The 27,337-nt window shown below is 43.1% G+C and overlaps 1 protein-coding gene across 2 annotated transcripts in view; it reads right to left on the reverse strand.

The window, feature by feature from the left end:
• The window catches only part of LOC142108919 (ammonium transporter Rh type B-B-like), a 29,885-nt gene extending 28,783 nt beyond the window's left edge, over positions 1-1,102 (reverse strand). The window contains exons 1-2 of one of the 2 annotated variants that reach the window (XM_075192902.1): positions 999-1,090; positions 635-854 (exon numbers count right to left, since the gene is read on the reverse strand). In XM_075192902.1, coding sequence (XP_075049003.1) covers positions 635-824 — 190 coding nt within the window. In that variant the 5' untranslated portion in view covers positions 825-854; positions 999-1,090. Of the gene's footprint in view, positions 1-634 lie in introns of both variants that reach the window. The other variant, XM_075192901.1, reaches the window with a different exon arrangement.
• Positions 1,103-27,337: the final 26,235 nt, after the last annotated feature.

Consider the following 27,337-nt stretch of genomic DNA (forward strand, 5'->3'; position numbering starts at 1 on the left):
ACTGCAGCCTGTGAGTGACGACTTAGCTTGTATAAGGAGAAGGAAATAGGTGATAATTTTTCCCATATAAAAACAAAATTAGCAATGAATAAAATACCATCCAGAAACGTGTACTTTGCTTTTAATGATAATAAGTTACAGATTAAAAATAATATTCTCTCTAAAGCATAACTCATGACTGATCTGTAACGCTGACCCTATTATACTTAGAACTAGAAATTGGGGAAATTCTTCCTATTTTGTGTGTAGTCAACTAACAGTGTAGATTTTTAAGTTCTTGTCATATTTATTATCCCTTAATGAATTTGTATATATTTACTAAACTGCAGGTCTTGAAAAAGTGGAGATGTTGCCTATAGCAACCGATCAGATTCTAGTTATCATTTATTTAACACATTCTACATAATGACAGCTAGAATCTGATTGGTTGCTATAGGCAACATCTCCTCTTTTTCTAAACCCGCCGTTTCGTAGATATACCCCAGCCAGGTGTTAGTGACATGCTACGAATGTACATGCAGTGCGAAAGAGGAATGACCTGTTGCCCCAAGAGCTTGCACTTCAAGATTCTAAGGAACGTTCTCAACTGACGGAGGCGACTACGGCAGATACGACGGAGCGGGCACGTACTTACTTGCGTAACGGTAGTAAAAATCGTTGTCGATGTTGCTCTTGCTGTGGTTCTGTAATTCGTGGTGCCAGGCGCTGGCATCGGTTTCGTCGTCGTACCTCACAAAGATGGCGAAGAGGATGATGGTGATGGCTTGGAGCAGGAGGCAGAAGAGGGGTAGCTTGACCCTCATGTTGGTGGAGTGACTTCCCATGTCTGGTGCCAGGAGGAGAAACAGGGAGAGAGGAGACCAGGGAGAGAGGAGACCAGGGACAGAGGAGACCAAGGAGAGAGGAGACCAGGGAGAGAGGAGACCAAGGAGAGAGGAGACCAGGGAGAGAGGAGACCAAGGAGAGAGGAGACCAGGGAGAGAGGAGACCAAGGAAATAGGAGACCAGGGAGAGAGCGAGAGAATCTCAGGAGTTATAGGAAGTGAATCTCCCTCTGTCACTGTAACTTCTCTAGTGCTGAGACATTTAATCTCAGGGCTTCACAGATCCCGCCTGCACTGTGATACTAGGACTTCCCTGTGTGCACACAGTTCACGCCTCTATCCCAGGAAGCATGTCTTAGCACATCCAAAGATCCAAAGGTCTCCAAAGACGGATGTGGCAATGTCACTTTCTCTTTTAATACCTGACAGATGCTGCTAGGTGTCACTACCTGCCATGCAACAATATAATCTCTTTATACCGCTCCGAGATACTATAAACGAACATAGTGGGATCGCATAGCAGACGGGGCTTTGAGTCTCAGACAGAGAACATGTGCAATTCATCATCATCATCATCATCATCATCAGCTATTTATATAGCGCCACTAATTCCGCAGCGCTGTACAGAGAACTCACTCACATCAGTCCCTGCCCCGTTGGAGCTTATAGTCTAAATTCCCTAATATATACACACAGACAAAGAGACAGACTAGGGTCAATGTGATAACAGACAATTAACCTACTAGTAAGTTTTTGGAGTGTGGGAGGAAACCGGAGCACCCGGAGGAAACCCACGCAAACACAGGGAGAATATACAAGCTTCACACAGATAAGGAATTGTCTTCCAGAGCATTAATAGACATTGTGTAAGAGCCCCTGTGTAGCGCCAATTGGTGTAAAACTCACATACACAAATAGGGCTATGTACGGGGAGGTGCCCCCCCCCCCCTCAACTCCCCCTTGTGACAGCTACACCCCCTGCACCTATGATATTTACACCCTTGAGTGTGTCTTAGTTGATAAATGGCCTGTTCTTTGGGGGGTCCCAGAAACCCCCTCAGGGAGTTGCTGCTTTTCTTGCTTGTTAGTCCGCAAGTTGTCCGTAAAGCACGATGGACGGACTGAGTACTCCGGCACTGAGCGTCAGCTCTTCGACTCACTCTATAGGGGTAGATTTATCGAACCTTCGAAAAACAGGAAGAGTGGAGCTGTTGCTCATAGCAACCAATCAGATTCTAGCTATCGTCTGACTAGTACATTCTGGGAAATGATAGCTAGCATCTGATTGGTTGCTAGGGGCAACACCTCCTCTATTAAAATGCACTTGAGGATTGATTTAGGGGCTGTTGTGTCAAACGGCCCCTTACTCTTTATACATGAAAGGGTTTCCGCTGGTGATAATCCCCCGACAGCGAAGACTGCCCCTTGCCTTTGAATGGCAAAGACTGTTTAAGAATGTATGCAGCAATATTTAAGTTTTAAAAATGTCTGCAATGCACTGCATATATCAATGAACGACTAGCGGATAGGGAAAGTGTTAAAGCAGCGATGGGTAGTCCCCTTAGGGATGTAATGGGAGAACCTGGGACAATCTAGTTGGACAGAAAGCTGCGTTTTCTCTTTGTGAAACTCATGTCTCCGGGCTAAACCCCTGCTGGATTCTCTTTATCTGAGAGAAAGTAAGTATGTTAATTGCTTGAAACTGTAACCCTATATGATTGCTGGAACTCTAGGGCTAATAAGGCTGCGTTGACCTGTCTGGCTACCCGCAGGGTATAATTAGGTTCTTGAAAGAATAATAACTTCGTAACATGAAGTTTGTTTATCATTTCACACCACCCTTCCTTGCCAAATACTACAGTTAGAAAATCATATTCCCGTATCGGAAAGTCCCAATTTTCGCTGGAATGTCCCAATTTTTGTCACCTCAAAAAGGAGAGGCTGACCTACAATAAATGACTCACCTGAATTGGATGTCTAATGTGTAGCGACAGGATTTGGGTGTGCCTTAATTAACCCCATTTACGGATCTGGGGGGGTATATTTACTAAACTGCGGGTTTGAAAAAGTGGAGATGTTGCCTATAGCAACCAATCAGATTCTAGCTGTCATTTATTTAGTGTATTCTACAAAAGCTAGAATCTGATTGGTTGCTATAGGCAACATCTCCCTCTGGTCTCTGTAACAAGTATCCTTCTTACACTAATTTTCAGTTTTGGAGGACTAATTCACAGTCTTGCCATGTTCTCTCCATTTCTTTATTATGGGACTTTTAACTAGTCTTTAAAACCTTTTGACGCCCTTCCCCTGATGGGTGCTTTTCAATAACCTTTTTTTCGGCTTTGTTTTAAACGAACCTTGATCTTCATGATGAAGCTCTTATTTGGAAATGCACTAAACTGACTGTGGAACAGACACATTTCTTTTAAAGGAATTTGATCACTAATGAATTCAAGACCTATGTTAAAATGTAAATGGTATTGTTGCAGATGAATAGTAACTATCAGACGTGAACGATTTATTGTGTCAGCTGTTCCTGGGTCATAAGGTTCAGTCGAAGAGGGTAAATGCATGTTTTTTTTTCATATTTGGACAAATATTTAAATTTGCATTATAAATCACATACAGTATAAACCCAGTTTTACGGCCATTGTCAGTTGAATGAAATTTTCCAAATTTGGTTTGTTTTTATTTTCTTCTTATTTTTGACCTACAGCTTTATTACGTTATTACACCCAGACATTCTTTTCAGTTGGTGATGGCATCAGTTGGTAGATAGGATGCAAAGCCATCAGGTGCAGGAAGGAGCCCTCTGTGACATAATTGGGCTAAGCACATGGAGGTGGGCATGCGGGGGCGGGGCTTCACGATTAGCATAATTTTGTCCCCACCCCTAAATGATTGCCACTACGATGACACGATATTTGGGTCATTAAGCCCCACCCCCGCTACTTATCTATTGTGGGGTCGAGAACCGGGAGGTTATCCTGCTCTCCCGGGAGGTCTCCCAGAAATGCAGGAGCCTAGCGGACATTCCGGGAGAGTAGGCAACAATGCGTTAAATAAAAGCAGCTAATGAATCTCTAGAGACTGAAGTGTCTTTTACATTTCTGTCTCCATTACAGAAGTCAGGTTGTCTTACCTGTCAGTCAAAATGATCGTTGTTGAAGAGCAGAGTCCTAACACATTCCTTTGAACCATCATCCCACATCCTTAGTCACTGATTTTAATCAATCAACAGACAGCTATTTGCTCCACTGTAGGGCGGCTGAAGACTTTTCTTTTAACTTCCTATACTTGTTTACAAAATGGACACCACCAGCAAAGCAATCTCATAAGAAGCAGCCTCACCCAGCTTAAGAAAACGCAATCTTAAAGCTCGCAGTCAGGTGACCCAGAGATTGCAAAACTGACAAGTCAGCATACAATACCTAGCTATCACTTTCACTTGTTAATAGGCGTCTTTTCTGTGGAGGTTTTAAAATAAGTGCTTTAGTTTTTGAGTATAGAAACGGAGCCAGTCTTTGGTACGTACTTCATCATCATCATTATTTATTTATATAGCGCCACTGATTCCGCAGCGCTGTACAGAGAACTCATTCACATCAGTCTCTGCCCCATTGGGGCTTACAGTCTAAATTCCCTAATATACAAACACACACAGACAGAGACACACAGACTAGGCTCAATTTTGATAGCAGCCAATTAACCTACTAGTATATTTTTGGAGTGTGGGAGGAAACCGGAGCACCCGGAGGAAACCCACGCAAATACGGGGAGAACATACAAACTCCTCACAGATAAGGCCATGGTCGGGAATGGAACTCATGACCCCAGTGCTGTGAGGCAGAAGTGCTAACCACTGAGCCACCCTACTTACCCCACTCTATCCAAGCCTAATCCCCGAATCTGGGGGTCCCCCTGATTGTTAGACCTAAATGACAGAAACGACCAGCAATATAAGCGCCCCAAAACGCTGTCGATGAGATGTTGATTGGGATAGATGGAGAATTCGTTCGGAAGATGGGCATTTAACTGTAGGTGATCGTTATCTGACCGAACGAATGATGTCCTTCGTGATCCTGTGCCTAGCCAGACTTGGCAAATCACACACATGGCCAAATTTGCTAGAGAATTGCGAAAGATGGCACGCCAAGGCTAAGTCCAGACAAACATATTTTTGGAGATTATCCGATGTTCCGGATATGCCTTGAAAACAGTCTCCAATCACGTGAATGGGATTCTAAAGCCAACTCAAATTTTTCTTCTAAAAAACCTGGTACTGACGTGGAATATCAGGACCGGCTCATCGTCTACTCTCCCGGACACGGTGTGCGAGAAGGAAGACCTGTGGCTTTCTTAAAAACAGAAGAGAAGATGCGTTATTCGTCTAGACGCGGCGTAAAACGTGAATCCAGCGAAAATAAAGGTTGAACTCCTCTTACCCCTAGATGATCCTATCTTCTGTTTACATTCTTTCTTACTAAAATATGAGTTTGTACAGTTGTATACAGTTATCAGTACAAAACATATATTTTGTTTGGTTACCAAGCGCTGGTCTATATGTTTTGTCCCATGTCTCCTGTTGGGGTGGATTTGGTGCATGGTCTACTCTCTCCCGGCTGCCTATCAGGAGGGCATTGGTATAAAGGGGACTTTAAAGATCTGAAGGGATAGTTTAAGCACAAACTAAAAAGGCTTAAAATGCAATTGAGGTGTCCTCTGACTCTCTCTTAAATCGGGTGTTTTGGCCGAGCCCTGGAGTGGATATTTAAATGATTCATTTATCTCACGTCACTCTGGAGTGTCATCTTCATCAGCTATTTATATAGCGCCACTAATTCCGCAGCGCTGTACAGAGAGCTCACTCATATCAGTCACTGCCCCATTGGAGCTTACAGTCTAAATTCCCTACTATAGACACACAGACCGAGAGAGACTTAGGTCAATTTGATAGCAACTAATTAACCTTCAAGTATGTTTTTGGAGTGTGGGAGGAAACTGGAGCACCTGAAGGAAACCCACGCAAACACAGGGAGAACATACAAACTCCACACAGATAAGGTCATGGTCGGGAATTGAATTCATGACCCCAGTGCTGTGAGGCAGAAGTGCTAACCACTGAGCCACTGTGCTCCCCTTGTCAATCAAGCACATTAACACAAGACAGTGTTATGTGTGTGTTCTATACAATGCAGTAATCACCCAAGATTCCATTTCTACTAGTTACCATGAAAGCTATTTAATGCCAAGAATTCTTGTTCCACTGAACTCCTCAGTGATCTCAGAAACTCTGCACTTGTGATGTGGAAGTCAACCTGATTTACACAATATTGACTGTAAAAATTGTATAAATTAAGCAATACAACACACTTTTCTGTTCTCTTCAGAATTTAGCTGAAAGGGGTCAAAAGTTGACATGGTCTGAATAGATGTATTCTTAAGCGGGGTACACACTACACGGTTTTCGTCCAATAATCGGCTCAATCAGCCGACATACGTCCGCTCATTCAAAAGTCGGGTCAGTGTGTGCAGTGACACGATGGTCGAAAGTCTGCCCAAATGGACGATTGTCGCCTCATTTGGTTGGTCGTACCGTTTAATATTTTCGTTCCAATCTCGTTCCCGCTGTGTAGTGTGTATAAACTTCCGACCGATCCACAACAGTGAGTACGAAATTACAGTCATTGCTCACGACAACATGGCTGTAAAAAGTCGCTAAAGGGACGTCCGCTCTTCCCTTTATGGTCCTAAACAAGGCTAGTGTGTATGCAGTCCATGGACCGAGCGATCGGACCATCGATCACATGTAAAATCGCTCGGCATAAGAAGTTGGTGGAAAATTCTGTAGTGTGTACCCAGCTTTAGAAACCTGTTTACCCTATAAAGAAACTGTAAATAAGACTAAGGGTCATTACACTGTGTAACAGATGTTGTTAACAGGTATAAAAGCTCCTACTTGTCTGCACAAGGACAGACTTATCTCTGCTTGAGAAGTGTCCACAGCTGACGTGAATGCAATAAAGACTTCAGAAGACTTTGCAAGGCTGTGTACACACCAGACATTTTCTCCTGATGTGTTGTTATCTATAACGATTTTACAAACGACTGAAAAAGTCCCAATCAGCAGCCGATCCCTGTGTACACACTATACACGTCTTACACGATTTACCTTCAGATCTGTGCTCTTCATCTGTCATAACCATCGGCTGAAAAGATGGTGACTCTGCACACTGCATAGAGATCTATGAATACTGCCGGTCCTGAGTGCGTACACACTGCGGGATTGGAACGACATCATTCCATCTATGAACGAGATTTTTAGTCCGATTTAAAAATCAAATGAAATGATACGATGAGCTTTGGAACCATTCCTGTTCATCGTTGGAATGTACACACTAATGTATTTTCCCTGATAATCGGCTAAAAACACTATAGCATGTACCCAGCCTAAAACTTTGTGCCCTATCACTTGTTTTCGAAATCGCAGCAAAAATTGGCCCTAATGTTTCTGTATGTCTTCCTATATGACATTTAGATTGCAAGCTCTTTTTTTGTAACCTTGTAATCTGTTAAGCCGCTGTGCACACAGCAGACGCTCTATAAATAAAGCATACATACACTGTAGTACTGTGTTTGGACATAACACTCACAAGGACCTTGGAAATCGGTCTTGGTCAATAAGTAATTGCTGAATCACATAAAAGGAATATTACAGAGGTTATATAAAATTGGTGAGATGTTTACATGTAAACCAAGGCTTATTTGGTGTACATTTAACGGAGACGTGCCTGCTCAAAGCTACAAAGTGAGTCTGAAAACAATATAAAAGAATATAAGGGACAAAGGGTAAGAAAGGAGAGGGGGGGGGTACAAGGGGCAGCAAGATGTGACTGCAATAGAAGCGCTCACCTGTAAAAGGTAACCGACAACTCCATGTAAAGACTGGACCCATGGACTGGATAGAAGTTGGACACCCCATCGATAAATTACGTTCTTCCCAAGCCAATCTCGGATGTGTACGCCTGTATTTTACCCTTCTTACACAAGGGGGCGCAGTGCAGCGTGGTTCATTGGTAGATGCCTTATCTGTGATGTCATCACCGCAACACGGTCTTGAGCCCGTTTCCGTAGCACAAGAATCCTCTCTCCGTTCAATTTATCAGATATCGGACCCTCGCTCAGCTGGGCCTTTCTTATTACTATCGTTGGTTTGCAGGGACCATAGTGTTCCGCAGTGTTGGACAGCGGGGAAAATAGGACATGCATAAAACAGGGACATACAAGGTAGACAAAATAAATGCAGACGTGAAACAAAGGGTATGGAGGACCCTGCTCATGAGAGAGATTACATTGGAAGAGGGCACAGCTGAAACACAAGGGGACTCTAGTGTGCGTAGTCTAGGTGGAAGGTGGAAGTAGAGATCGCTCTAATAAAGAGATGTGAAGGCTTTGGGAGAGTCTGATTGGGCGTGGTAGGGAATTCCATAAGTGGGGAGCAGCACGGGAGAAGTCTTGTAGAAAGTTGGTCAACAGAGACCAGGCGCAGGTCAGTGGTAGACCTAACATGGCGAGAAGGAGAGATGAGATTTGAGATGTATCAAGGGGCGGTGCTGTTGAGGGCTTTCTAGGTAAGGGCGTGTAATTTGAATTGGATTCTGGAGGACACGGGGAGACGGTGTAGTGATTTCGAGCTGCGGATGTGGAGCGGCATGAGAAGGAATCAGGAGGATTGAAGCAGGGTTAGAGTATGTCGGAGCCCGTCTCAGCTGGGACTTTCTTCCTCTCTGCCTCACTTTTAAACATGTACAATATACTTTGTATTTGTTCTGCATTAACTTATTAGTTCTAAAAGGAGTCTCCATAGGATTTATTTTTTTATTATGGTATATTGACTTCTTCATGTGGCATTTGCGCTTATTGCCAGGATCTAGTTGGTTATAGCAGTGGTTAGTGCAGAAAAATGGCTATAGTCTGATGGAGTCCAGGTTTCTGAGGTTTTGGAATCTGTAGGATTATCACAGATGTCTAGGTTTGATTGAGTGGTCTTTGACGTCATTGCAGAGACCTAATCGGTAAAATAAAATAGGGGATAGGTCACGTGACGCAATGACTTATAGATTCGGCATTGACATCTCAACTCTCACCCTTACTGTCATGTAATTCCTTACCAAGTCGCTTAACTAGAGCGAAGCCCTCATATATTCATCTCATCACGTAGGTGGATGACCATGCTTAATGGACGACACAATAAGCAAAAACACGTCTTTACCACAATTGACAAAAACATAAACTGTAGCCAATGGAGTCATATAATACATCGTATTTTATTCATCTCTCCATAGGCCATAATAGTTGTAAATTTGAATGAATTGCACAGATTATATCTTAATTTCTTAATTAATGGAATCATTTAGTTTATTAAACATTTGCTACAGACTCTGGCTATTGTATACCCGGTATTTGGGAGACTGTATTTCTCAGCCCCAATTTAGAGACTGCGTAGAAGGCGTAAGTAATTTCATTGGGTCTGGAACTATCTGACTGGACTGGAACTAACCACCAATCAGAGTGCAGGATACTGTCACATGGCCACTACAGTGCTCCCAGAGACAATGAGAGACCGTAGAAGGCGTAAGTAATTTAATTGAGTCTGGAACGATCTGACTGGACTGGAACTAACCACCAATCAGAGTGCAGGATACTGTCACATGGCCACTACAGTGCTCCCAGGAACAATGAGAGACCGTAGAAGGCGTGAGTAATTTAATTGGGTCGCTACCACAGATTTGGGGTCTGATATTGACACCAATGGAGATCAGGGAAGGGAGAACTCGCCTAGATTGAGTCCTCCTTGAGAGAAAAGTCTATTTCTGCCCCTGCCCCGATTGACACTACTGTTTTCCATTTGCTCAATGTCAGCAGAATGATACACCCGTCGCACATGTATTAGAGAACTTTTCCATGTAATGAATGATAAGTTAATTATTAACTTTGAAGCAATTACTGTTGGACTCTTTGACAGAGTTATGCAGCAATATTATTAGACAAAATACACACAGAGGAGAACGGCTATTTGCAAACCGGTAGAAACTGGAAATAATTAAAAGCCCTAATTTGCTCTTCTCCTGTAAACTCGTTGCAATTCTCAAGAACTGAACGAGACCTGTTTTCAGCCTCTGGGGTATATTTACCAAACTGCTGGTTTGAAAAAGTGGGGATGTTGCCTATAGCAACCAATCAGATTCTAGCTGTCATTTTGTAGAATGTACTAAATAAATGATAACTAGAATCTGATTGGTTGCTATAGGCAACATCTCCACTTTTTCAAACCCGCAATTTAGTAAGTCTAGCCCTCAGACTCAGATCTCTCCCAAGACTTGATAATCAAGTTTATTTTTGTCATGTTTAAAGATTTAAAATATTTTAATTGTCACAATTCTTCTATACTGTATTTAACGATGTTCCGCCCCGAATTTCCTAATCTACCGCACCCAATTCTAGATTGCCGATTAAACATGAATAGCAAAACAACACCAATGCAATTTTGCCAAACAACACAATAATAACACAATTAACATGTTACAGCTATCTTGAATCTTTCTACAAAAAATAAATAAATTATGAAATGCAAACTAAAAATTGGTTCGGTCATCGACCGGACTGAAATTACTCAGTGTTTGCGTTTTTTTGTGGAACATGGATACTGTATAAAAGTATTTAAAGACAACTTTAAAATCCATAACTCATATTAAAATATTTTCCTTAATTACGGACTTTCAACCACTCCCAGACATGCATTGGCACAGTTTTGGAGCAGAATTTTTGATTTGTTCAACTAATATGCTGTTCTTTCCGCATGACCTAAATACAAGTTGTTTGAGAAGATTGTAATCTTTTGGTCATTTGCATATAATCTCCGCATATCATCTTGAATAATTGTATTTTGCAATGTTGTTGAATGGCTTTTCAGATATGCTGCCAAGCCTCGGTTGTCCTTGAAAACAACAACTAGTGTATACATTGGTGGTTCATTTGGTATAGGAGAGAGATTCTGTGCGGAACACTTCATCATCATCATCATCATCATCATTTATTTATATAGCGCCACTAATTCTGCAGCGCTGTACAGAAAACTCACTCACATCAGTCCCTGCACCATTGGAGCTTACGGTCTAAATTCCCTAACATACATACACACACACACAGACACACACACACACACACACACACACACACACACAGACAGAGAGAGACTAAGGTCAATTTTGATAGCAGCCAATTAACCTACTAGTACTACATCCACAGAAGGTCTGCGGTTAGTTCTCCAAGATGTTTGGAACAACCTCCCTGCCCAGTTCCTTTAGAAACTGTGTGCAAGTGTAACTAGATGAATTGATGCTGTTTTCAAGGCAAATGATGGTCACACCAAATATTGATTTGATATAGATTTCTCTTCTGTTCGTTCAGTTTGCATTTTGTTAATTGATAAAAAAATAAACTATTAATGCTTCTATTTGCATTGTATTACTTATTACTTTTTTGCATTTTATTACTTATTACTTTGCAGCATTTTTTCCACACCTGCCTGAAACTTTTGCACAGCATTGTATATAAATGGGATAATGGCTTACTGGTCAGCAGTCAACTGCATTATTTAGAAATCTAAAGCTGGGTACACACTACAGGGCTTTTGTCCAATAATCGGCTCAACCAGTCGACAAACGACCGCTCGTTCGAAAGTCGGGCCAGTGTGTGCAGTGACACGATGGTCGTAAGTCTGCCCAAATGGACGATTGTCGCCTCATTTGGTTGGTCGTGCCGTTTAATAGTTTCGTTCCAATCTCGTTTCTGTTGTGTAGTGTGTATAAACTTCCGACCGATCCACAACAATCCTCCGATACTACCTTATATACTTCCGAAATTGCAATCATTGCTCACGACAACATGGCTGTAAAAAGTCGCTAAAGGGACGTCCGCTCTTCCCTTTATGGTCTAAAACAAGCCTAGTGTGTATGCAGTCCATGGACCGAGCGATCGGACCATCCATCGCATGTAAAATCGATCGGCATAAAAAGTTGGGGGAAAATTCTGTAGTGTGTACCCAGCTTAAGACTATTTATTTGTCCCAGCCTATTGGGCAGTACCGCTTAATGGGAATTTCCTTTGAATTTATTTCACAGGTGATTTTTTTTTTAAAGCAAACGCTCAATCTCATTAATTCCTGAGCAGCCAGGAGGGATGACAGTGACTGAAAACAGACCAGCTCCCTCCACACTGAGAAATCCCTGCAGGGTGTTTTATTTGCATTCTTGCATGGAACTCGAATGTCTTCTGCATTCTAAACTCCCATTATGCTTCTTTATGTTATTTTTGCCGCTCTACGTGTGATTTTATACAGTTCCTATGTGTTTTGGCAACAGTCTGATAACTAGCCGCCCCCCCCCCGTGACCGTCAACCCCAATAAAGACAGTAAGAAAACGCCAGATCCAGACTCACCGTAACCATAACCATTGTGGGCGGTCATCCTTCTTGGCACCCTAGCCACTTTGGATCCCACCCTCCATTCTTTAGTTTTGCACAAATGACCCCCATAAGTTGGTGTTGTGCGCTTCAGGGGGGTGTCATGGGCAATCCTTTGGTCATCCGCCAACTGGGACTTGCGATGGTGCCAACAGAGGTCTCCATCGGTCAACCTACCCCTCTCCGCGCTCTCCATAACGGACTCACCTTCTTGTGTGGAGCTGTTGGGTATGCTGGGTTCTATCACATAATAGGTGACTTTGCTCCATTATCGTTCTCTGAGCTGCAGGAGAAAAGCCACCTGCTCAAAAAATAAGTTTGACCAACATCTCCAAATTCGTCACTTGGTCCACGCCTTAAAGTTGCGCCAACAAGAAAGCTTTCTTAAATTGAGTGTACGTGCACCTACAACCCTAGCTGCAAGGCCTCTATGCCCTTACTTTACCACCCAATCTTGGTTCCTGAGCACCTGCCCAAATACCCCCAAATATCTCCAATCGATGTTGGTGCCTAGGTGTTTACGTCGATACTCATAATTCTTCTACTAACATACAAGGCCGTCAACAAAATTGCACCGACATACATCTCCTAACTTGTCTCAAAATATCTCCCGACTCGACACCTCCGTTCTGCACAAGATCTGCGTCTCTCTTCCACTCTCATCACATCCTCCCATTCCCGGTTACAGGACTTTTTTCGGGCTGCACCCACTTTGTGGAATTCCCTCCCTCACACAATAAGACTCTCCTCTGGTCTTCAAACCTTCAATCGTTCTCTGAAAACCCACCTCTTCAGACAAGCTTATAATATTCCTCAACCACCCTCTTAATCTCCCTAGGTTACCCTATTACCACCCTCTACACAGCTAACACAAGACAACAACCCTCTGACCAACATTGCTGTGTGACTGATCACACAGCCCACTGAATACTTTTACCTTTGCATTCTAGCTGGTCCAGTCTGCAATATGATGTAGCACATGCCCTTGTGTTTCAAACTCCTATTGTCCCATAGATTGTAAGCTTCCGAGCAGGGTTCTCTTACCTCTCTGTCTGTATGTATTACCCAGTATTGTTTTATTAATGTTTGTTCCCGATTGTAAGGCGCTACGGAATTATAAATAAATGTTGATGATGATGATGACTTCTGGCGGACATGTCCCAAAATTAACTCATTTTGGGATGAAATAAAGTGGTTTATCTCCAGAAAGGACTATATTAACAACAACAACTTTCACACTGTTTGGGATTCCTGGTATTCACATTTCAACACCTGACTCCCAGGCACGTCATAAAGCATTTCATTTTATAAATACCCCCCTTCCCCCCCAGCACAACCCATCCATATTCGCATTAAACACAATTCACAGGGTTTCTTTTTCTGTCTGTCTATTGAACTAATCTTTATGGTCTAAACTACTGAAGCACGGTTTGTAATTCACCGCTAATTACCTTGTCTCGCACAACAATGTGTTATCTAACTGTTTCCACCTGTCATCGCTTGCTCTGTATTCTGGATTATTTAATTGTTAAACGCTTTGAATAATAAATGAAATGAAGAGAATTAAAAAAGAAAATCTAAAAAATGATTTATTCACAGAATAAAGCGTTTTATTGTGGGATCATGGGATAGAGATAAAATTACAAGTACCACTGTGATACTGGTCAAGTAGGCTTCCCAATCTTACCGCCGGCAGGGTTACCACAAGCGCCGTTTGTTGAAAGAGTTCATATAAGATACGATACATAAATAATTGACCCACTTCTGACCCACTACATACAGCTAATAACGCAAAGTAACACAATCTAAACCACAGAACCCCCCAAATACCGTATTGATCTCACCAACCACAACTAACGAGCCAAGATTATTTGCACCACAAGACTTACAACCCTGAACGTCCCCTTTTCTCATTTTCTATTTAGATCGTTAAATACACCCTTCATCCTTGTGCCACGGAACTCCGAACTACTACCCAACAAAAGGTCCTGGAACTTCCATCCTCCACCGTAGGCATCACCACACAACTCACCTACACAACAAGCACAAACAGTCCCAAAACCCCACTTACATAGATAATTGGTTTTGCCGGGAATACAAAAGTGATCGTTTGCAGAGGTCTTTAATGAACATGAATCTCATGGTCTGTGAATATAGTCATACAGCTTTCGTCTTGGGTGTGTACACTTCTGTCTGCCACTGATGCTGATGTCTCGGTGATATGACCCCAGGCGGGTAATATCTCCTGGCACAGAAAGGAGACGGGCAAAGCGTTGGTAGAGGGAGTAAACAACTTGCAACATAAAAATGATGAAAGGTTGAAAATGTGAAAAGTAACACCTTATTCAATAATTAAATGACTTGTTCTGGGAGTGGTAATGAAGATCAGAATAGTTAATTATCTTATTATGGTGTGTCTATAGTCTAATCTATCACTAGTAGAGAAGAGTGAAACATTTGCAAAACTCTATATACTCTGCAAAGCTTTTCGTCACGCCTGTTTTTTTTAAAAAACAATATATTATACTGTGTTATACACACACTAAGGATTCTATAAAGTGGAGAAAGTAAATTTAACTGGCTCAAAACTGGAGGTATTTTTAGAGACTATGGTAAAAAATGATGACTATTTTTAAGGACAGTTTATGGTTTCCTATAGAATCCCATGAGGAGTATGGCACTACAGAAACATTACCTGATACTCCTACCTGGGACTTCTTAGAACGTCCAACACATGGAAACCAATAGTTGGTCCTGGAATACGAATATCCAGACGTCCAGGATTATCACAGACGTTCTTAAGGCTTTCTGGGATTGGATCCCTGGTACTGACAATCTCTGACCAGTAGCTCGCTGTCAGTTCATAACAGGGGTGGTAGTGGCTCAAGGTCTGTCTACACCCAAGCTAGGCAACCCCTGGTTCCACAGATGTTGGAAAACACAGGTGCCAGTGTGCCAACTAGTCTACAAGAACTGGGTAGCTATACACATTTGACCTTGACAATCACTGCGAAAAATCTGATTAACAGCTGAATGTCTCCGGAAATGATTTTAAAAGCAGGCCGGTTGTGTTTAACGAGTGTAAATTTAAGACAAGTGGACAACCACCTAAAAACGCTAGCGGCTCGTCCACCAAAACATAATGCCAGTAGCTGAAGCTTATTAATTTGACCTCTCTATAACTTGGCGGAGAGGACTTTATAGTTTATAGAAGTCCATCATCTTCATTCAACTTCATTCTAATAATGGATCCAATCAAGAAAGGATCCAACTATCCAGAGCCAATACTAACGAACTTCTGAACCTACAAGCACATACCACGTCTTAATGGTTTGCACATGCTAATTTGAGCCGTGATTAATCAGCTAACGATGCTTTGTTAAAGTCCCTTGGAGAAGGGTGGGAACAGCAACGGTCATAGAATTTCGATGGAATGTGTGTGCTGGGCGTGTAGAATTGTTTCTACCAAATATTAAAAAGAAATTAGGCTAAAATCATCCATTAAAATACATAAGAAGTCGCAAGGAATGTAAAGGTGGGTGCTGTATTGACCAAGGAATGAAGAATTGTGTAAGCATCAAAAGGATGGACCTTAAGACGACCTCTAGCTTCCTACATGTACTGTAGGTCTGCAAAGCATCTTCTACTGATGACATTTACAGGAAAGGTCTGCTTTTTGGAAGCACAAAGCAGTTCCTATGTAAACACACTGTCGCTATGAAAGGGTGTACGGTATGTAATTATATTTATGGGAACGTAAAGCGTTTGGTATTTTCAAATATTTGCACAAATTTACTTTTGATTTAATCCAAAAAAACAACAAAAAATGCAAAACCTGTATTTACAGAAATGGCCCCAGGGTGTTTTTCCCTGGAGAGAAAGGGATTTTGCAAGCTTTATACAAAACACCTCCCAGACTCAAATTTTGTAAGAGTGACCTGGAACATTTAACATCAGCAACTTACCCCTGGGTGGCCCCTAAACTGGGGGGGGGGGGGGGCAGGTGGATCATGAAACACAATTGTTTTTTTTATCCGAAATGTATTAGTTATCAAGAGGAATTAGTAGTTCTACATTGCCCCAAAATCTTGTGTTTTGGGAGCTTATCAGAACTAAGGAAAGATAAATGGGATCAATTTATGAAAGTTTTAGCAATTACAATGATGACGGCAATTTTTGAAAGTTAATTATCGCAACAGTATTGGCGAAAGGCAGCTGAGTACTACAACTGTGCAGGTGATACTAGTTCGGAGCGTTAGTAGTATTAGTCACTTTACCGGGACACCCTGCGCAATGGATAAAAGCAGAGATTTTAGTTTTCAAGTATTTATTATTAACCTAAATAACATTAATTTCCAGTCATTTCCAGTCAATTTTTGACAAGTGACAAGAACACTGCTACCCCTCCTGTTTCTGTATGAGCAATGGCACTGAGCAATGTCACTGAAGACTGGAGAGTGACAAGAACACTGCTACCCCTGTTTCTGTGTGATCAATGGCACTGAGCAATGTCACTGGAGACTGGAGAGTGACAAGAACACTGCTACACCTGTTTCTGTGTGATCAATGGCACTGAGCAATGTCACTGGAGACTGGAGAGTGACAAGAACACCGCTACCCCTGTTTCTGTGTGAGCAATGGCACTGAGCAATGTCACTGGAGACTGGAGAGTGTCAAGAACACTGCTACCCCTGTTTCTGTATGAGCAATGGCACTGAGCAATGTCACTGGAGACTGGAGAGTGACAAGAACACCGTTACCCCTGTTTCTGTGTGAGCAATGGCATGTCACTGGAGACTGGAGAGTGACAAGAACACTCCTACCCCTGTTTCTGTGTGAGCAATGTCACTGGAGACTGGAGAGTGACAAGAACACCGCTACCCCTGTTTCTGTGTGATCAATGGCACTGAGCAATGTCACTGGAGACTGGAGAGTGACAAGAACACTGATACCCCTGTTTCTGTGTGAGCAATGGCATGTCACTGGAGACTGGAGAGTGACAAGAACACTCCTACCCCTGTTTCTGTGTGAGCAATGTCACTGGAGACTGGAGAGTGACAAGAACACCGCTACCCCTGTTTCTATGTGAGCAATGGCACTGAGCAATGTCACTGGAGACTGGAGAGTGTCAAGAACACTGCTACCCCTGTTTCTGTGTGATCAATGGCACTGAGCAATGTCAATGGAGACTGGAGAGTGACAAGAACACCGCTACCCCTGTTTCTGTGTGAGCAATGTCACTGGAGACTGGAGAGTGACAAGATCACGACTACCCCTGTTTCTGTATGAGCAATGGTACTGAGGAATGTCACTGGAGACTGGAGAGTGTCAATAACACTGCTACCCCTGTTTCTGTGTGATCAATGGCACTGAGCAAAGTCACTGGAGACTGGAGAGTGACAAGAACACCGCTACCCCTGTTTCTGTGTGAGCAATGGCACTGAGCAATGTCACTGGAGACTGGAGAGTGACAAGAACACGACTACCCCTGTTTCTGTGTGATCAATGGCACTAAGCAATGTCACTGGAGGCTGGAGAGTGTCAAGAACACTGCTACCCCTGTTTCTGTATGAGCAATGACACTGAGCAATGTCACTGGAGACTGGAGAGTGACAAGAACACCGTTACCCCTGTTTCTGTGTGAGCAATGGCATGTCACTGGAGACTGGAGAGTGACAAGAACACTCCTACCCCTGTTTCTGTGTGAGCAATGTCACTGGAGACTGGAGAGTGACAAGAACACCGCTACCCCTGTTTCTATGTGAGCAATGGCACTGAGCAATGTCACTGGAGACTGGAGAGTGACAAGAACACCGCTATCCCTGTTTCTGTGTGAGCAATGGCATGTCACTGGAGACTGGAGAGTGACAAGAACACTCCTACCCCTGTTTCTGTGTGAGCAATGTCACTGGAGACTGGAGAGTGACAAGAACACCGCTACCCCTGTTTCTATGTGAGCAATGGCACTGAGCAATGTCACTGGAGACTGGAGAGTGACAAGAACACTCCTACCCCTGTTTCTGTGTGAGCAATGTCACTGGAGACTGGAGAGTGACAAGAACACTGCTACCCCTGTTTCTATGTGAGCAATGGCACTGAGCAATGTCACTGGAGACTGGAGAGTGACAAGAACACTGCTACCCCTGTTTCTGTGTGATCAATGGCACTGAGCAAAGTCACTGGAGACTGGAGAGTGACAAGAACACCGCTACCCCTGTTTCTGTGTGAGCAATGGCACTGAGCAATGTCACTGGAGACTGGAGAGTGTCAAGAACACTGCTACCCCTGTTTCTGTGTGATCAATGGCACTGAGCAATGTCAATGGAGACTGGAGAGTGACAAGAACACCGCTACCCCTGTTTCTGTGTGAGCAATGTCACTGGAGACTGGAGAGTGACAAGATCACGACTACCCCTGTTTCTGTATGAGCAATGGTACTGAGCAATGTCACTGGAGACTGGAGAGTGTCAATAACACTGCTACCCCTGTTTCTGTGTGATCAATGGCACTGAGCAAAGTCACTGGAGACTGGAGAGTGACAAAAACACCGCTACCCTTGTTTCTGTGTGAGCAATGGCACTGAGCAATGTCACTGGAGACTGGAGAGTGACAAGAACACCGTTACCCCTGTTTCTGTGTGAGCAATGGCATGTCACTGGAGACTGGAGAGTGACAAGAACACTCCTACCCCTGTTTCTGTGTGAGCAATGTCACTGGAGACTGGAGAGTGACAAGAACACCGCTACCCCTGTTTCTATGTGAGCAATGGCACTGAGCAATGTCACTGGAGACTGGAGAGTGACAAAAACACTGCTACCCCTGTTTCTGTGTGATCAATGGCACTGAGCAATGTCACTGGAGACTGGAGAGTGACAAGAACACTGCTACCCCTGTTTCTGTGTGAGCAATGGCACTGAGCAATGTCACTGGAGACTGGAGAGTGACAAGAACACTGCTACCCCTGTTTCTGTGTGAGCAATGGCACTGAGCAATGTCACTGGAGACTGGAGAGTGACAAGAACACTGCTACCCCTGTTTCTGTGTGAGCAATGGCGCTGAGCATTGTCACTGGAGACTGGAGAGTGACAAGAACACTGCTATCCCTCCTGTTTCTGTGTGAGCAATGGCACTGAATCTCCTGGGTAGGGAGGTACTTATGGAATCCAAAACCCGCGAGATCCGACAACGCAACAATGACGTTTTGCCTCCATTCAGAGCCGAGGACGCGCAAAAGTACCGAGCCGGCTCGTGAGCCTACTCAGATCCCCTAAGAACGGGTGAGCTCATTTTTCAGAAAACCATGCTCAGGCTTTTATATATATATATATATATACTGGGCCATCTTTTCCATTGGGCACGATGGGCAGGTGCCTGTGGGCCCCACAGGCAAGGGGGCCCCATAGGCAGGACTCTTAATTAGAATAAATACTCCTGCAAAAGAAAAAACCTGCAAAAAAACCTTCAAGGGTCACTGAGCAAGTAAATCTATCTATATCTATCTATCTAAATCTATTTATCTATATCTATCTATATCTATCTATTTATATCTATCTATATATCTATCTATATATATATTTGTATATATATATATATATATATATATATATATATATATATATATATATATAGATAGGGGCCCCGGTGCACGGCTTTGCCCGGGGGCCCATAATGTTGTTAAGATGGCCCTGTATGTATATATATATATATATATATATATATATATATATATATATAGTGTTAATTATTATAGAGTGTTTTTTAAAGCCAGATCAACAAGTATTTAGACTGGAATCCATTATGCATGCTGTTAGTTGCATTGCATATCTGCTGCCAGATACGTTCCTGGAATGCTAGTGAATGCCATTGCCTGTTAACCTCCACACAATGATAAGGTTTATGTACATCATTCGTCTGCTCATGCTGTGAAATAGATGAAACAAGAGATGTGAACGATGATAGCACAGAGGCCTGTTTCATAGTATGTATCAGGAGATCCGTCTGGAGGGATTCTAGGGCGTAATTCTTATTATCACTAAATCATCGCTCTGGATGACACAGGAGTTATGTCTGATGATAAACTGATGCATAGTTCATGGACAACAAGATGCTGCTACATATATACTGTATTTCTAAGGAGTTAACTTAACCCTGCAATGGCGGCACTTTTCTCTTACCATCCGGGAGAATCCAAAATGGAGGCGGTGTGGCCACCGTGATTCCATTGGCCAGTCAGGATCTGTGCAGCCACTCTATTGGTTCTTCATTTCCTGCCCCTCCTCCAGTCCCCAGGCTTCAATTAGCTCGGTGGTAGAACATTCTGTGGCCAATCAGGTCATCAGAATGCTCACAGCGGCACAGATTATTTTAGGAGATGAGTGTGCTGATCACTGTGGGAGGCAGTGACCTGTCCACACGACCGATTGGGAGCTGCATGTGACAGGGACAGAGACATGATGTGAGCTAGACAGTGGGGGATACAGAGTCCCCCCATTGGCAAAAGATGTACCTTGGATGTTTTGGTCCCTGAGTGGGCGAGATTTCCGTCAAAGTGGATAGGATTGTGGAGAAAGATGGCGGCGTAGGTGGAGCAGCAGTAGTTTTTACAGGCTGAGGGGGAGGAGTTGGGGGGAAGGAGGGCTACCTCATTGGGGAGCAGTCCTACAATGAGAGATTATTTTGCGGAGCGTGGTTACGAAAATGGGATAAAAGGGGTGGAAAGGACAGTGTCTCTTGCTGTCCGGTGGGGCTGGCGGCCATTTTCTTCTGCCAATTGACTTGAATTTTGTACAAGTTAAGAGATGACACTCTGCGGGTCCTTTAATGGGACTCCGTTGGTGGAAAAAAAAGCAATGTAATGGATGTTTTCACACACAACAGCGCCACGTGTAATAAAATTTATACAATCTGACGGCGCTAACCAGGTCACCGAAACGGTCATCCTGAATGACCCACCTGTTGACATGACTCCTGTGATTTCCAGTCACCCCAGTCATCTCTATCAGGGACGTGCATTGTTCAAAACTGCAAATGGTGCATATACAGTATTTTATTGTCCCATCCAGGACTTTCAATTGCTTTGGGACTGTGTATGTATCTAAAATGTCTTTTATATTTAGAGGTAGTCTGATGACTGCTTACTGATATACATTTGATATTTTAGGCTTATATGTAATAAATATGAATTCATCTTTATAAAAAAAAGTGAGGTTATCTCACACATACCAAGTTATTACTCCAGGAGAAAACGCAGGATTTGTAGCAGGGGGTTTCCACACCACGCCGCCAGTGGGCATGACCAGCATGCATGGGGGTGTGGCTATAATTGTAGACAGTGCTTGGCTGCTCTCCAACTCTTCCTATCCCCATAATATACATAGGCAATGCTGCATGCACTACTGTTAGGTGCACGCAGCTCTCTCTTTTCAAGCAGAGCCGTGTGAAGTGGGGGCAGGGTCCAGCCACCTCAATTATACAGTGCCCCAGGCTTGAAGGGGAGTTTCCAGGCCTAGGAAACCCCCTCCCCCCCTCGGTTTGCCTATGTACTAACTCCCTCTGGGTGATCCCAGAAGTGTCAGGATGAAGGGGAGCGCTTCATTTTGTCCCCGCGACGTAATGACTCGAAAGCGGTGTCTTGCCGCCGGGGACCAAAATGACTCCATTCACTGCAAAATCATGTCGTAGAGGCTCCCATCCGAAGTGGGCAGGATGACCTGTCTTCCGGGGAGTCCAGGAGAATGGGCAAGAATGGTTTATCTTTTAATTTATTAAAGACATGTTGGGCTGGATGCAACGTACACCAGTTTGTGGAGCATAAATTCATGCTGTGCATGCGCACATAGGGAAGGAACGTATATGCGTGAATGCGGACTGACGCGTTTCTGGCAATGGTGCATGCTTATAACTGGAGATGGGAGACAGGGGAAGGAAAGGATGTGCACTCGCACATACAGGGTGGGAGGTTGGACTGACATGTGACATTTACACTTTTGCAAAGTGCAACTCTCCAGACGACTGTCCGCTGTTCTAGCTTTCAGATGCGTCCCCCAGCGCGGAAAGCAGCGACCTCAATGTACGTCAATACTCACGGAGTAAAACCAAGGTATGTGTTCATAAGCGAGGCCCAACTCGCTGTTCCTCGATTCTAGTAGAGTTTACTCACTTTACAATCTATACCATTGTGTTACAGTCACATACTTCCCCTCCAGTTGACCTAAAAGATCTGCCGGGAGATTAATTGCTGTCACATTGTTGAGATGGTTGACAGTGAACCATGTACAGAGCGGCTCTGTGTATATCATATCTTCAGTGTTCCCATGATTGGCGAGCAAGGGGTCACATGTGCCCTACGATTGGTCGTGAGCGTGTCAGATATCGGATCTCACCCTACCCTGGGGCACCGTCTTCTTCCAGGACGTCTCATGACTGCCGAGCCCCCTGGCTAATTGTAATAAATATACTGAATTCGACTGGGGTTACCACCCCCTTCATATTACGTCAATGTATTGGCTTATATATGTCCAAATACAGCTTTTACTAAACTAATCTTATTGAGACTGTTAAAACATCCTGCTTTATCTCGGACATAGGTGGAATCGTATCAGTAGAAACCAAGATCGTATTCTTCCCTCTATAGCATAAATTTATTCATGCGCTATAATCTTCGTAATAAATATAGTGTCAATTTATTTATTTTTTAAATTGTAAAACGTTAATACAGAATAATAGTGTAATTAAACCAATGGGATATTGTAGGATTACTGTTCTAATCAGGCTGCTTTAAATGCCAGACTATAGGAAGCCCTCTTTGTTTGATATGGAAGACAGTGGGCAGCAGAGTGGCTCAGTGGTTAGCACTTCTGCCTTACAACACAGGGGTCATGAGTTCAATTCCCGACCATGACCTTATCTGTGTGGAGTTTGTATGTTCTCCCTGTGGTTGCATGGGTTTCCTCTGGGTGCTCCGGTTTCCTACCACACTCCAAAAACATACTGGAAGGTTAATTGGCTGCTATCAAAATTGACCCTAGTCTGTGTGTGTGTATATGTTAGGGAATTTAGACTGTAAGCTCCAATGGGGCAGGGACTGATGTGAGTAAGTTCTCTGTACAGCGCTGCGGAAATAGTGGCGCTATATAAATAAATGATGATGATGATGATGATAAGACCCTCTCAAGGTGATATAAATATTTAAAGAAATATTTCAGTATGTCTAGATGTTTTAAACTTGTAGGAGCACACGTCACAGTAGGAGATAATCAGGAGCCAGACAAGTTATATAAATTTGTGTATTATACTTATTGCCTGAATAGCCAGGTCTTGAGGTCTTGTTGTTTGTTTGTATTAATTGCAGATAACCCTGTAACCTCTTATGGAGACAAAGAACACATCTGAAGGTAGAGGACTTCATGAAATGTCAACAATTCCTTCCTTGCATCTGCTGGAAATGAAGGGCGGCCTTTACAGTTCACTCTCCGGCTTCACAAATCAAGCTGAACCAACGCCCATTGTCAAACCAATGGAGGCGACCAATCGGAGAGCAGCTCCGGAAAGCTTCTGATGACAGCCTGTGACTGTGAGTCACAAACAGGTATCGCTGGTGATTGATGGACATCTCTGGCAGTCAAAAGTTCAGCAACTACTTGCCTCCATCAGTAGACACAGAGTGCACTCTGGTGACTTTTCACTAGACCAAAACAGATACTCCTTAGATAGCACAAGCGTGCACAAGCATGCGGGAGGGGTCGGTCCTATAGCGGGCTATTTCGGGCTGGGTCACCTGCATTTTTTTTCCTTTAAAATGTTCCTAATAATCTGCTGAGTCGAGCCCCGGGGAAGGATATCACTCTGTCCTCCAATCATTGTCAGTTTTATCATTGACAAAATCACTGTAGATGGTTTCAGATTAGTCCATTGTTCTCTTGTTATTAAAACAGAAACATGGCAGCTAAGTCATGCAGTCATGCTTGCCAACTCTCCCGGAATGTCCGGGAGACTCGGTTGAGTCTTCCTAGTGAAGTGGGCAGAATTAGGTCCAAAAGCCTGCGATTCTCCGGGAATCACGGCACTTGACCCCGTCCCCCCGCTGTAAAATGATGCGTCTGCGTCATTACGTCATGAGGGGGGGGCTCCAAAATGATGCGATTTTCGGAGCCCTGCCCCCCGCACGCCCACCTCCCCCCGGAGGCTCCCGGACGCCAACTACAAAAAGTTGGTAAGTATGAGCTAACTTTGTTCATCCTATAAACTGTATTTCCTTTTCTGCTTCATCTGTGGTTACATTCTATTCCGACTATTTTATTCTAGATGCAAAGGGGCGTTATTGGGAAATATCAGGTAAGCTAAAAACAATATATTTCCCGCAGGAGTTCCCTTGACTAGTAAAATCATGTCAAGCAGGCTTTGTTCAATATTATTGGCTTTGTAAAGACAAACATTATAAATATTGTATTGTTTTTTTACGTGATAACCTGGTGACAAGGGGCTTGATTTATTAGGGAAAGTTAAGCAAAAAATTGGGTAAGTTTTCTTACTCAAATTTTTCTGGGCAAAACCATGTCCCAATGCAAGGGGTGCAAATTAGTTTATTACTTTGCACATAAGTTAAATACTGGCTGTTTTTTCATGTAGCACACAAATACTTGATAGCTTACTTGTACACTGAAATTTAAAGTAGATCTAGAACATGTCCTACCCCAACTGTAAATCTGCCATCACATTTTAAATTTACCCCTCCCTCCCTCCAATGCAACATGGTTTAGCCTTACTTACTTTTGAGTACTTTTTGAGTCTGGCCGAACATGCGCTCACAGTTTATTGGGCATCAAGGAAAATACAACATCTATTTAGGAAAAAGTTCTTGTGTGCTCATCTCACTCATATCACGGAACGCACCAGGTACAAATGCTCTTTAAAATCTTTAGCACATGGTGGAACAAGAAGTAAAGTCACTTTGAAGTTAAGTCATCATCACCATTTATTTATATAGCTCCACTAATTCCGCAGCGCTGTACAGAGAACTCACTCCCATCAGTCTCTGCCCCATTGGAGCTTACAGTCTAAATTCCCCCACACACACACACAGACAGAGAGACACAGGCAAGGGTCAATTTTGATAGGAGCCAATTAACCTACCAGTATGTTTTTGGAGTGTGGGAGGAAACTGGAGCACCCGGAGGAAACCCACGCACACATGGGGAGAACATACAAACTCAACACAGATAAGGCCATGGTCGGGAATTGAACTCATGACCCCAGTGCTGTGAGGCAGAAGTGCTAACCACTGATGATGATGATGATGATCTACACCATAAAACTTAGTGAAGTTTCCATCACTGGGTACTAGAAACTACGGTAAAATGTTAAATTGAAATATACCATCTACTGTGAGATTCATCACAGTCTCGTCTATAAACCGTTCTTTGGAGATAGGTTTGCTCCTTGTTTTATAGAAACTATTTGGGTTAAGGGAGCGTGTTGCTACCCGTAGACGGTTAAAGATATAAAAATAAATAGATAAGTCCTTTCATATTCCATTCACTGGTACCCACAGCTACAACTTCAAATACTTCCGTGCCTGTTTGATCAGCTATACTTTGCAATCATTCCTGGAATTCAGAAAATTTTTAATTAAATAATAATAATGATCTTTCGTCGGTGGGCCTCATTGGTTCGCAAGCCATATGCTTGAACTGATAGGATAATATTTTGATTCGTCTTGATTGGGACTTTTTCTCCGACAGTGTTTTCCCAGGCTGTAACCTGATTGCAATATTTATTTTATCTGCATTCCGTTGCGCTGGCTGGTTAAATAACTCCAGGCCACTCCAACAGTGATTGACAGGCTGCTCAAAAAGACCTGCAGAATAAACTGGAATCCTGAACTGCAAATCTGACAAGTATATGGTTTGTAAAGCTGGGTACACACTACAAAAATTTCGACCAACTTTTTATGCCGAGCGGTTTTACATGCGATGGATGTTCCGATCGCTCGGTCCATGGACTGCATACACACTAGCCTTGTTTAGGACAATAAAGGGAAGAGCGGACGTCCCTTAAGCGACTTTTTACAGCCATGTTGTCGTGAGCAATGACTGTAATTTCGTACTCACTGTTGTGCATCGGTCGGAAGTTTATACACACTACACAGCGGAAACGAGATTGGAACGAAAATATTAAACGGTACGACCAACCAAATGAGGCGACAATCGTCCATTTGGGCAGACTTTCGGCCATCGTGTCACTGCACACACTGACCAGACTTTTGAACGAGCGGTCGTATGTCAGTTGTTTGAGACGATTATTGCACGAAAACAGTGTAGTGTGTACCCAGCTTAAGCTGAGATAGAAACAGGGAATATTGCCTTAGGGGATAAAAAATTTGGTTTAAAGAGTAATTAGAATGACAATTTGACATTATATCAAATGGTGCGTATTACTGAGCAGAAAAAAATGTACCTGAAATAGTTATACATAACTAAATATGTCCACGAGGGTCTGCTTCAAGTTGTCATGTGAGCAGAGTGTGACTGACACACTTGCATACTTGCACTTACTAAATGCACTATGCGGATTGGTGGATTTATACACAGGGGCGATGATGTCACAGCTGCTTAACTGATATTCAATCTCTTTGTTAAATATCAACAGCAATAGATCACATCGGATATGAAGTAAGTAAGTAAGTAGACATTACTGTGGAGACGTTACTGTATATTAATTCATTCAGACGCTGTACAGAGAACTCACTCACATCAGTCCCTGTCCCATTGGGGCTTACAGTCTAAATTCTCTAAAACACACACACACACACACACACACACACACACACATACACACAGACTAGGGTCAATTTGATAGAAGTCAATTAACCTACCAGTATGTTTTTTGAGTGTGGGAAGAAACCGGAGCACCCGGAGGAAACCCATGCCAAAAAAAAAATAGACCCCTGTATATTATGATATATACCAGGTGGTATTATGAAATTATCCAT

The sequence above is a fragment of the Mixophyes fleayi genome, chromosome 12, assembly GCF_038048845.1.
Source record: "Mixophyes fleayi isolate aMixFle1 chromosome 12, aMixFle1.hap1, whole genome shotgun sequence".
Taxonomy (NCBI): Eukaryota; Metazoa; Chordata; class Amphibia; order Anura; family Limnodynastidae; genus Mixophyes; species Mixophyes fleayi.